The 13182-nt window shown below is 50.4% G+C and overlaps 1 protein-coding gene across 1 annotated transcript; it reads right to left on the bottom strand.

Moving 5' to 3' along the window:
• Positions 1-8746: 8746 nt before the first annotated feature.
• HER10_EVM0006143 (major facilitator superfamily transporter) lies at positions 8747-10449 on the bottom strand (the record flags this gene model as incomplete). Its single annotated transcript, XM_035475737.1, has 4 exons — positions 8747-9066; positions 9142-9389; positions 9444-9841; positions 10441-10449. 4 exons carry the CDS (start codon positions 10447-10449, stop codon positions 8747-8749), a joined length of 975 nt encoding a protein of 324 aa, XP_035338412.1.
• Positions 10450-13182: the final 2733 nt, after the last annotated feature.

Here is a 13182-nt window from a genome sequence, read left to right as displayed (position 1 = left end):
TGCACTGACTGGGCCAGGAAGGCCCACCTTCCCCGCTTTCCCACAATGATTTCCCAGACCCTCAGTGGTTCGGCTAGGTTCAAAGCCCCGCATATATGGGTCTTCTCCGCATCACAAACGTCCGTCTGGGCCTCCCAAATCCTCAGACTAACCCAATTGAGCTAGCTGGACAGTGGACCGTTCGTGGGATTGCGGAGCGACGAGCCGATGATTTTCTGGCCACCTTTTTGAGGTCTCTGGTTTCGTTCTTGTTCTTCAATTTCCCCATCCTCCTGAACCTGAAAGGGGAACAATTCGGTTCAATGCGACTCTCTCCATGCCTCCAATACCGCGCCTGCATAACTCTCCGGCTCGAGGACCCGTGGTTCGTTGGTTCATGTTGATGGAAATGGTCCCAGTGAGTGCAACACTTCCAAACTTGGTCGTGTTTCTCGTCCAATCAACCCCGCTCGCAACCTCAGTCCACCGCGGCATAGTCGAAATGAGGGGGCCATTTTCAAAGCCTGGCTTCATCTCGGTAGTAGGGTGTTTGCTCCGAGCCCTGAAATCATCCTGGTTGTCCGAAATGTCCGCCGATCGTTCCTGCCTGCCAACACTTTATCGGGAGTTTGTGTGCAGTAGCCAGCTGAACCTCGACGTGAAGAGGATCCATTTTTGGCGGAGTATTTCGATGTCTCGCCTTATTTGGGGTAAAGACACTGGATGGGAAGTCTCCGTCGTTTCCGAAGGGCCGATTTCCTTGTGAGTCTTCCCCAGACGGGAGCTCCCGCAACCTACCTGCCACGCGAGGAAGCCCCTAGGAAGCCGCCGTCTTTGCCTGACTCCCTTGAAAGCGACGGATGTCTGGAAGCATCCTCCGGTCGATAAGCCTATCATGAAATGTGTCCTGTTCCTTTGCATATAGCCACGCGCTGGATCTGCGTTTCTCTGAGTCGATGTTCCATGTGAAAGCGCTCATGGTCCCAAGTCTGGCGGCTCCGTGCCACTGTCTCTTACGACGGAATGCCAAACTCTGTCGGTGAAAGAATATTGGTGGATAAAAGGATGGGGCCATGAATCGCCCCTATGCCATCCCGTCATCTTTTTCCTGAATCGTGTATTGATAAACAAGGTTGGTCGGATAGATCGCTGACTTCGGAGCTGACCTGGCTACTGTACACATCGGTCAACCAATCTTCGAGATACCAAAAGAACTTCAACTAACCTGGCGGAAGGAATTTGGCTCAGTATTCATCTTACTCTTCTGCTCGACGATTTCCTAACTGTTCCGGAAGCCAGAGGCATTAGGTTGTGCTCATGGATAAATTTCAACTTCATGCTGAAGGAAATTATCCAACTGAACTACACCATCGCCGGCACTTATCAATGTTGCTCTGTGTTCGTTTTCTTTCTTTTCTTGATACTTCGTCGTAAATGACTGATAGACTTTCTGCACATACGAATGTACTCGGGCCTCAACATTTTCCCTGTTCTTGAGCATAGTTCTTTGCTTCTTTACTTCGTTCCACACTCTGTCATAGGATGGTACCAAACCTCAGCCAGTCTCTTCTTGTACAGCTCCCCTACCACACATGGTTGTCGCAAGCCTCTCGGTGAACATGTGTACTACGGCCGCCGTTTGACCTCCAGAATCTGCAACGATAGCTCAAAATTCAGCCGACAATAGAGCTCAAGACACGTGCCGCCGCCTTGAAACGAAAAAATTTGATCGAATGTTGGTTCTCGAAGCGAGTTTTGGTCTTTTGTTTCTCGTTGGCAGGTCGAGAGTCGTTGATTTCGGATGGTACTGCGTGCAAAACCTCTAGTGAAGAAACCTTTGAGTTCCAGTAGGACCTCCTCTCGATTCGCAAAGCTGGATACTATTCACAAAGAAGTTGAGCTCTCTGACAAATGCGTGAGCAGAAATTCCTATTTCCATCATCCAAAGGGAAGAAGAATGGTTCCAGGAGCAGCGTTATGTAAACCATTTTCAATCCCGAATTCCGCCAGGAACGAGTGGGCGAGAAACAATGTCCGCCAGTCCCGTCAAAGTAAACCCGCTAGTGGCGGGAAACCGCTGCGCGGGACAGCGTGGAGAATGCGGGGAGATCTACGGGATGTGGCACGGCTCTTTCCTTTTGATCGCTACATCCACCAATGCAGGGGTAAAGGCATGACTTCGTGTCAGCACACGCATAAAGATGAAAATGAGAGACATTGGTGTTTGTGTTTCTCCGCTGGAAATTGAAGGAATTGTATATGCATAGTTCTACAAGGCTTCAGAAAACGGACCTGTTCGCCCATTGGTTACCAATCTCTTGTTGACTTTTGTGTGCAGGCGATGGCTAAGGTAGGTGACAAGATAATCAAGGTGTTGTTCATTCAAACCACAACCCGCAACAATTGAACTAACGTAGTTTTTAGCTAAGATAATTACTGCTCAATCCATTTCCGGTTTCTATTCAACGCCGTGAAAAGACCACTATTTAGAAGTCTTGTCTAGTCCTCGAGTAGGATGCATGAGTGGGAATGACTCAAGAACAACTCTTCGATACCCTTGTCTGCCGTATATGGTTACCTGACATTAAGGTTTGTAGTATTTTGCCCTAACATCATCATTTCTATCTGACAGGTGTACATTCCTATGTATTCAAATGAGGCGCAGTCGAAGCAAAGGCGGGCACCTAAGTAAGGCAATTGTTGCTAGAAAGTAGCAACGAAAGCGGGCAACACTACGATACCACGGGCTAAGAGTAAGACATCATCCATTCAAGTGTCAACCCAAACCCTCTTTTTGTGATAGAACCAGTCACAGCAATTTTGTTGCGAAGATGTGTTGCAGAGCAATGTCAACGCGCACACCGACCCTTGCACCTCGCCGTCTCATTACCTAAGTAGGCAATTACGCATAGTCCCTCATCACGACATCGGGAACTTCATTAAGCTTCCCGGTATCCACCTGTCATCCCCGGGCCAAGTGAGATCGCGACGAACTTCGAATCTCGATTAAGTTCCGGGGTTGGGTGAATGCCCGACTCTCACGGTGACTAGCTCTTGTAACATCTGGTATCTCCTCAACTGAATGTCAGTCAATTCGACGCCATGCGTCGCAGATTTGAACAAGTGCCGATAAGTTGAGATCGGGCAATGCCCAAGTTCCAACAAGGGTAAAGCAGTGCTAACCATGAGCCGCGGCTCTTTTTGGCAATGAGATCGTGGCGGCTGTCGTATGACTCTCTACATTACCAGGTCTTCTTTAGCGGCGGTTAAAAGGTGACGTATGAAGAAATGACATGCACCTCCATGGTTAAGAGAGTGCGATCTTCACATGCGCCGTTAAGTATCCGTATAGGCTATAGCTTCGTATCCGTACAGGCTATGCTTCAAGGCCCAGAAATGCTAAAAACTGTACACAAAATTGGCCACTCGGCGGAATAAAGCAAAATGCGCAAGTCAGAATACGCTCGAACGGCGTTCATTTACATCCAAAGCATCGTTAACTAGTCCTTCTAGTGTCCAATTACATCCTAGATAGAGAGCTTCACCATAAGGGTCTAAATGGGCTTGTGGTCTTGAAACTAACAGAATTGCGTGCAGGTTCTTGGCGTCCGATTTCTGCCATTACTTATCCACCTTAAGGTAATCGTTCCAGGCAATCTGGGGGAAAGGGAGAACACATATCCATCGTGTTGCTTTCCGCTTCCAAACCTTAGCCGGTGCTGAATGGAGTACGCTGAGATTATAGGGGTTTTAAAATGCAACCAATCGTACTCGCTGGAGTGGCCGTATCCTATGCACACTCATCATGTCCGTGTAAATAGAGCCGGCTATCTATTCTTAATTCATCTGCCGTAGCGGAGAGGAGTGAACACTGTAAGCGGGCGCCAAAGATGGCGCCCGCTTACACCACAGGATCTAAAGACATACTTCTGAAAGTCCGTGCCGAGATGAGGGGGTGAGCGGGCGACGGCGGAGAAACCCACAACCGCGCGTACGTCGCCTGGAGAACTCCGAGCCGAAATGGTGGCCAAGTCGCTTTCCGGGGACGGATGGTTGGTGCATCCGGTGCCATGGGGAAGAGATTGTAGGTAGAACACCGGAAGTCTCCACCAACCAGAACGCTCCCTGAGGGAAGGGTCGGAAAGTTACGAAGTGCATTGTATGGCTGGCCCTTCGAAGATTCCGTTGGCCATGGGGCGTGGTGTACATCATGAGAATCGCCTTACTATCTGAAAGGGGAGAAATAATGCGCAGTACTGCACATGGCAATCCACGGTTTCGGGTCTGCAGCAAGAGATGAACACGGGCAAAGTTCAAACCTTGGGCGTTGGGGGGTCAACTTGCAAGTTGGTGTTGTTGTTGTTGTCGTCGCACAACTCGCCATCGGCAGTATAGGTAGATGTTCTGCTCAATAGTGTGCGATCCTATGTTTTGGGGCCGTCGAAGAGTAGAGGGTTTCGAAAGTCTGACTCGCCGTAGGGCTCAAACAGCGAGAATTACTCCGGGCTGGTCCGCTTAAGTAACAAAACTCTATGCCCTGCGTGTGTACTAAGTTCAGATATCGCTCGACATTGGTCTTCTGTACGGCTTCTAGAATGACTAGACGCAAATTAAACGAGCAATTTACACGATGTGTGTGCTTGTCTGACTCTCATGTGTACATTCTAGATTCCATACGCTTCCTACTTCATCTCAAATGATCTACCACGAGATTGAAAAATCGTTCATGATTCAAAGGGACACATCGATGGGGCTCAAGATCCAGCACACGGACCGTGACGATCATCATAGCTGTGCATCCACAATAATCCAAACAAGGCAAGTGTCGAGAGCAGAAGCTCTTCCCATCACGCCCAACTACGGCCCGTGGGCAATTAGCATTGCATCCAAACAACAGCCCGCACGGAAGCTTTGTAGACTTCAGGCGTTGCTCCTTTTTCTCGTGAAGTTGTGTACATGATCAAGCTACAGTAGCGTGTGTGAGGTGTTTTGATTAGTCCCCAGAGTCGGCGTTGATTACTCTGTACACATGATCGATGCGTCATTGACGCTTTCACGATGAGTGCAAGCCGTGACGCTTCATTGACTCCTGCATAAATATCAACCACTCCTTTCTCTGCCGTAGCGGCAACCGATCGCATGCAGTGCCGCGACCTAAGTGTATGAGATCTCCCTCCATGATGGTGCTATTGGGAGTTGATTGGCTCACTACTTATGAAAGTGAGATGAGATCTGGTTCGCCATCATCATTTCGGATGACTTGCCCGATGAATTTCACTTTTGAGCAACTGTTGCCAAGTGATTGGCAATGTGAAGATGGGCAACCTTTTCTGTACGCTTGCTTGAGCTTCGTCCAATGCAGCCCGACGGCAGGGGACCCGATCACATTTGAGGCCATCTGAGGCTGGCGGCTGAGATACAGACGACTTCGAACGTAGACCCGATTAGGAAATATTGAGGACCACTTAAAGTTCCGTCGTACCGGGTTTCCTGCAGACTCCGGCCGGCAGCAATCGGCTCGGTATCGGCTCGCATTGGACCCACTTGCGCACTTACACTGAGAGATATTTGGGTTCTGTGAGACTCTCTGAGTTCAGACGTTGCCGTAGGCAAGTGTTCACAACAATACCCGCGCGGAATCGAAGACTAAAGAATTGAATTGTAGTTGTGTGAAGCAGGATCTTTATGTGTGAGCGCCGAATAATCATCTGCCACATATTCTGCCCGTCATTTCTAGTAAGATACCTGCATGCAGGTCCAACTCTCCCAACTTTATCGGGGACAGCTCGGACCATCTTGGCAAAAGCACATCGAGCATTCTCTGCCCCGCCAGTGCCGTGAAACAATGCAGAGAAGCTATGGGCAGAAGATTTCCGAGCAAGTCACAGTCTACCACTGCTAGGCGACTTTTTGTGGATAAAACTTCCGCGCGGAAGGTTCATGCTATTCGCGACATCGAGCGGTTTGGATCCCCGGCGGCAGACTAGCATAGCTCTGCCTGCCGGCGTCACCTACCACATACCCCTCACAAACCTTATCGCATCCATCATCTCTAGCAGGAAGAACTATGTGTGCAATCCTCTCAGTGTTCTCCTTGTCACAAGTGTCGGCGAACCAAGACCTCGGTACCATGCAAATCGGCAACCGCAAAAGTCCCTCAGGCCCTCATCGACATCTACACGGTTTTCTCAGCCCTAGGGAGACGGAAATGACTCGGCCGCGCGTACTGCTCTGGCCCGTGGGGGAACATTGGACGATACGATGTAGACTACGTACGGTTCAGAAGTTTACCGTGGAACACGCGAATGTTCTTCCACCGGGGCCCATTACCTCGAATTTCTGCTCGACACCAGAAGCAGGCCGTCGATCGTTGACGGCCGTCCTGTACACCACCACCATCCCACAGATGGCTCTGCTTCAAGCCTACCTACCCTAATCGTGGGTAGCTCGTACCAAGGGTACCTGTCCAGGTTTCCCGGTCTTTCGGTTTGTTTACACGCACCGAGACTCACGCACATGCACTCTCACATACTCTCATACATCCCTCGAGACGTCGGCCAAGGCTCCAGCTGCTTCCATTGCTACTACGCCCTGAATCCTCTTATCTGAATCACGTTTTCAGACTTTCCAACTAGCAATTGTCCCTTGCCCACCAATGTGACCCACAGCCTTACCCTATATCAGCAGAGTTGCGCTCCATGCCGGGCAGCCGGGACGTTTACCCACCACTGAGAGCTACCTGGCGTTCTAGTCGCGTTTATCAACTCTAATCCTGTTTGAAAGACCGTTAAAGTTTCCGTAGGCACAAGGAGGAGACGCGCTAGTGTACTGCCCTGAGTCGACCCGAGAACTAATTGACACCTATCCCGCCGTACTCAAAAACTAGTAGCCCCGCCGCCAATTGTCTTGGCTATACGTTTACCGGTCTTACCTACCCAGCTGAACTCTTGAAGACTCAACTCCCATTGACTTGGCATTTCGGACAACCACCACTCTATATCAACGCAATCATGACAAACATGAACACAGCCCCAAACTCAGCGCATCGCATCGACGTCAACACCCGGAGGCTACGAAACTCTTGTGATTTTTGTACTCGATCAAAGCTGAAATGCGATCAATCAAAACCGGCATGTCATCGTTGTCTCCGCCGTGGGCGAGATTGCGTCTATAGCCGGGTACGAAAAGCCGGCCGGCCACCCAAAGTTCCAAATAAGAGACATAACGCCGTCGGCCCAATGTGGGAACACCCAGCAGACCACAACAGAATGGACTTTCTCCCGTGCACGCCCAGCCCGAGTGATGCTTCTTTCGGCAGCATTAGCAGCAGAAGCATCAGCAGTCGTATCGGCAGCATCGACTGCATGGCAGACACGTCGGTAACCGATTTTTCTGACAGCAGAACTTCGACCCCGTCAACTGGCGAAAACATGGAGGCAAAGCTTCTCGACTATTTTGACGGCGTGCCATCTAACTGGAACAACCGTCCCGGATGCTTACCCGCGCCTCAAGATCTTGACTGGTTGCTACCTGACAGTTTCGACATCAACAGCCCCCTTTACGACACAAACTTTCCCATGGAAGACCTCCTCGTTCTGGAAATGCCTAGCCCCACGTTCACTTCATCATGCTTCTCAATGGAGCAATCATCACCTTCTCAGTCAATGCACCAGTACATGGGCATCTCAACACCGGACTCACTACCGGACTTTGGAATGTCTTATCCAAATCACACCCCAGGAACCGAACAAACAACGTTAAGCCCAGTATCAACACCATATATGAGCCGAGGAAACGAGACACACCAGCGACTACCTATCCCAATGAGCATCCCAGAACACACATCTCATTCCGCAAAAGTCAAAGACTGCACCTGCTTCTCTCTCATCTGCCAATTACAGGAGTCAGTGTACCACCACACGCAACTTTCAAGTGAGATGGACTCATCAGTGCCGCTCGGCATCCTGCTCGACATTGAGAGCTCAATACACCAGACTGAAGAAACCATCCAACACTGCCAGGACTGTAAACCGCGATCATCTCACTTCATGATGATGCTATGCCCCGTCATCGACTGGGTCGTCGATAGTCTAGGCAAGGTTCTCCTCCGCGGAGTTGCTCCCGGCAGCGCATCACCGCCATACGAGCAACCAACCAAAAGTGCGCCGCAGGTCGGCGACTCGGGTCTAAGCGGCGGTAACGGCGAGATCCCAAACCTGTGTATTTACGAGTTACTCAAGGGCCGACTTCGGAGACTTGGGCGGATACTCAATGGGATAGGTGGCGAAACACAGAAGGATCCGGCCGATGAGTCTGTATATTTGGATTCAGACTGTTTGGTGAGTGCAATGGGGACCATGGGGCAGGAGATCCGCACAAAGTTGGAATACCACCTCCGATTAGTGGAGTTATGGTTGTCTTGATGTAGCACGATTGAGAAAACAATGACAAACTAGCATTACTACTTACTCATCACGCGTAGTGAAACAAGGCGAGGTCAAGTCCTAGTCGCCCGTGACTGCTATAGGTGCATGCTGACTGCTTACGAAAAGCACACTCCGAGATCTAGCCAAGTGAAGTAGTTTAGACTTTGTCAACGGATAAAGTCATAGAGTGTACCGTAGAGATTGGAAAGCTAACATCATGCTCTCGTTCTCGGCATTTTGCTTCCGCTACAGGCAAAACAGCGGCAAAATAAGTGAATACGCGTGTTCGATCCTCAAAAAGCTTCATTGGTGCATTTCTAAAGAAAACCTACAGTCTGCAATCAAGCTTCCCGCACAATATCATGATCATACTCCGGGTTAACCCAATCCGGCTCTCCGGCCTTTGCTCTAAGTGCGCCTCCAAACCTATGCAATAGACCCAGCGCCGGTATGCAAAAAAAGATGGTAATGATACCGTGTCCTGCAAACGTCCAAGTGTAACCCACACTCGTCACCCAAGGCGCGATGAAGAACGGATCGATGAAGGCGCTGAAGTTGAGGAGCACCGCGTAAAAGGTAATCACAGCCATGCTCTGAAGCGGATACGCGTCAACAATGTACGAGCAGATAGCCGTGTTGCCCATTTGAATTCCCGCGCCGACTGTGATTGGACAGCAAGGTCAGTATATACTTTTGAGGCTTTCGCTTCTTGAAAAAGGTAGTTGGTTCAACATACATAGAGCAAAGGCAACCTGTCCGACCATCCAGTGGTATGCCTTATCGATACTCACACCCCAGATGACGAGGCCGATGGAGGTGAGAAGAGCCGCGGGATAAGCCAGCCACAGACGCATCTCGGCTGTTTTGACGCCTCCATTGCGCTTTGCGAGCTTTATCACAAGCCAGTCGCTCAACTGTCCGGAGAAGAAAATTTCCGAGATCAAGGTTCCCACAATCAACCCGATAAAGAAGAGTCTGTGACGTCTGTTGTTAGCTTACATTGCCCTAATTAGGATGTTTTCACTTTATGTCACATACCCCTGGACTTGCGGCGAATAGTCAATGTAGGCCACGGGAATCATCGTGATGACCGACAGCACCCACCAATACCACCCGAAGCAGTACACTCCCGTTGCGATGGGCACCACAGAGAACTTGAACAACTTCCCGAAGCGCACAATCGACGCCCATGGCTTGGGATGCTTCATTGCCGGCACGGGCTTCACATTCAAGAACCCCAACTTCTTGGTCCTCGTAACATTCACTGCCTCTGGCGCTGCCACCGATCCCACAGCCTTCTCGTCTACGGAGCCGTTCGTGCCACCAGACACGACACCTTTGGTCTTGGACAGCATATAGTCCCTCGGATATAGCGTCTCGGGCAAGAAAGCAAGCTCCGCGACGAGGATGACGGCAAAGAAGATGGCCGTCATCCACTGGATCCAGTAGTGGTCAATCAAATCCACGAACCCACCAATCAGCGGGCCTGCAAGGAGACCTAAGTCGATGGCTAGAACCCAGAGGCCGACCTTTTGTCCGCGCTCGTGCTCGAAGAACATATCGTTGATGATGGCGAGGCCAACCGTCGCAGCGGGACTGACGCCAAGCCCCTGAAAGAGGCGAGCCGCCATGTAACCCCCGTACGAAGGGGCCTTTGCGGCGCCAATGGTCGCGGCGAAGGCGACAATGGTGCCTGCGATGAAGATGGGCCGGCGGCCGATGATGTCTGCGGGGGAGGACCATAGCAAGGGGCCGATGGCGAGGCCGAGAGCCGGGATGGCGACGGTCCAGTTGACCATTTCGAGAGTGAGGGAGTATTGCTCCTGTAGCTCGGGGAAAGAGGGAACCGTTGTGGTCGTGATGTAGGTGAACATGAAGTATCTGTGTTTGAACCATGTCAGTCTCAATGTTCGCCGCGGAGCTGTGTGAGACTAGACGTACAATGCCATCACGATGGCGAGGATCGTGTTCTTCTGAAAGACGGACCAATTGAGGGGATCCATGGCGTCGCCCGCGACGGGCTGAGGATGTACGCTGAAGCCATCTTTGGTCAATGTGACCTCCTGTGTCGTCTTGCCGATGCCGTTCTCCTCGAGTCGTGGTGATGAGCCAATCTTCTCCTTCTCATTCACCGAGTCGGCCATTGTGAATTGCAGACTTGTAGTCTTCCGTGATGGCTCGATGTTGTGGCGCAAGCAAATGATCCAAGTGGCTTGGAATTGAAGGTTATTAGAACAATGAAAAACACTAGGGGTATCGTTAGAAAGACAAAAACAACCTCCAAACCCACAGTGATTCAGAGCATTCTTCCATCGACGCGATGATGGGACGGACCTGCGCATATGTATATCAAAAAACCCTGCACCACCACCCTCCCCTATCTATAAAAGTCAATGATCAATCGACTATCCGCATCCTTGTAGCCTTGTTTGCACCATATTCCACTACAGACATCGAACCAGGACTCCGGGAGACAAGCTTTCGGATGGGCACAAATCTAGCAGCAGCATCAAACCACCATAACAAACCCCCTGCCATCGAGGACCTTCCCCCCAAAAGTAGTGTTAGTCAATGCCATTGAATAATTCCTCCTTTGAATCTCATTGGTCGATTTCTGGTTTGCTGCCCTGGCATGTACTGCAATTGAGCATCTCTGCCCGGTAAGTGGTCGTAGAACGTCAAAAGATAAGGCCGCGGGGTGGAGAAAGAGGGAAGGGGGCTTCGGAGGCACGGGAGTGTGCCGGGGCGAGGGGAGGACCCGCCAAGAGATAAGGAAGAATGCAACGGCAGCTCTTCAAGTCCTTATCTCCTCCCTCTCAAGCAGCAAACCCTCTCCCTCCTTTCTCCCATCCCAACTCCCCACGCTTCGCCAAAACTGGCATTACCGCTGAAGATGACGCTTCCTAGTCAGATTTCTGCCATCCGACTGATAAGATGCCGCGTCCCAAGATGCTGGAACTGACGTTTCTTGTCTCGATACAGAAAGTCTGTCGCACGACGTGCAGCAACCTACTTCATGTTTTTTTGCGGGGAATCTTCACTACGTCTCGCGTGGCGGTCCGGGTCTAAGATTTGTGTCGCTCAAGGCCTTATTGCCGGGTCTCATGATGACTTCATTGCTTTAATTCTTCAGCTTTTAATCGTAAGAAATGCCGGCGATGCGAGATCAGGCAGCGAGTGAGCGATTAATCGACGAATTTACACATCTCATCTTGCGACTGCTTTAGGGCTTATCTTGGCGCGGGCGAGCCTTCGTTTCGTCGTGGCATGGTAGATCTCATTTCGGCGCCGAGACCGACCCTTCTCTAGGAAATACAAGCCCGGCACTCGAGCCATCTTCATTTCTAAGCGAGCGCGACTCTCTGTGTGAGGCCGGGGTAGGCAGGCCGCTCACTGCCTCCCTTGGCGGAACTAGGGATAGCCAGACTCGCTGAGCTCAAGCTCATTTGCACTTGTATTGTAATCGAACTTGGGCCTTGTGAGTCTCAAAGTTATATCATCAATGTGCAACGTAGGCAAGAATATGGGTCAAAGTCTATCAAAGTCTGCCGTGCCTGGTGTGAGTTGAGTCGACCATTCGGCAATGACTGGGCTAAGATGAAGCGTGTCTGGGCAATATCGATGATTAAAAACCATGCAACATCTTCATGCTGGCCGATAAGCGAAATCGTTCAAAGGAGCCAATGGCGACTGCAGGTCGGACTATTGCCAGGCATTATCATCCTACGCCACATTATTAAGACCTGCAGGGGAGTGATGCGGCGCATGATACGGAGTAGAATGGTGTGGCTATGTGGTTATGTCCGACATCTTATAACAAGCTAAGTATATCATTTACACATCCCTTTGAATCCAGAAAACCACTACAACCAACACTTCTCCCGTAAAGTTCGTCGGCAATGTGATAAGTCTCTACTCCATGGACCTACCTCACGGGATCGAGAATTCGAGGCACGCAACCAGCGCTCTACTCACTTCAATCGAACTTCACTTTGGCCCTTCGATTGGTTGGCTAATATACTATAGTGTTGAAGGTTACTCTGGCTGTCAGCGCTGCCTGGTTGTTTGTGTTGATCGAGTAAAGTGCTGGCTGGAATCCTGTCACTCTTCAATCAGTCAAGAACCTTGATATGGTAGATTCATGAGGTCCACGAGATGCGAAGTGTACGTCATCTGACCAATATCCTTTGAGTGAGAATCTCTGTGAATGCTGTCGTCTACCAATATTTCCACTCTGCCAAAGTATCCCATCCAGGGGCGCAACGAGACGCCCAACGCAAGCTTGGGCTCAGAAATAGGAATCTGCTTGTTGTCACCTTCACTTGGGAAGGATGCAGGCTGAGCACTTTGTTGATCGATAAATCGATACCAAAGACCTCCCGGCACAGAACACCTGGCCTTCAGCTTCTGATGTAGTTCACAGTTTCCACATGATTATTGAGAAGGAAGACCGCGCTGTCCGCTCATTCATGAGAAAATGTTGCATGGCCTGCATTGCGAATTATGATCTTTTCCGTGGGTTTTGATATGTTTTTTTACTTGGGAGATACTGCAGTACAACTGACACAATGAGAGAAATTAAGTAGAATATAGTATAGGTGTCGGATTGGAAGTCCAATTCGACCTCGCGGCAGCGGAGGGGCCACCCATCGATCGTATAATCGATTATCGCGGCCTACCCAACCTGCGGTTGGAATCTCCTTTTTACACCTAAGCAGCAGAATCATATAGTCAATTGGCCTACTTCGTCAACCCACGGTTCGAACCAGACCACCAA

This window comes from Colletotrichum scovillei, assembly GCF_011075155.1.
Source record: "Colletotrichum scovillei strain TJNH1 chromosome Unknown Contig00001, whole genome shotgun sequence".
Classification (NCBI taxonomy): Eukaryota; Fungi; Ascomycota; class Sordariomycetes; order Glomerellales; family Glomerellaceae; genus Colletotrichum; species Colletotrichum scovillei.
The sequence above is the reverse complement of the archived record's forward strand: the minus strand, read 5'-3'. Positions and strand labels throughout refer to the sequence as shown.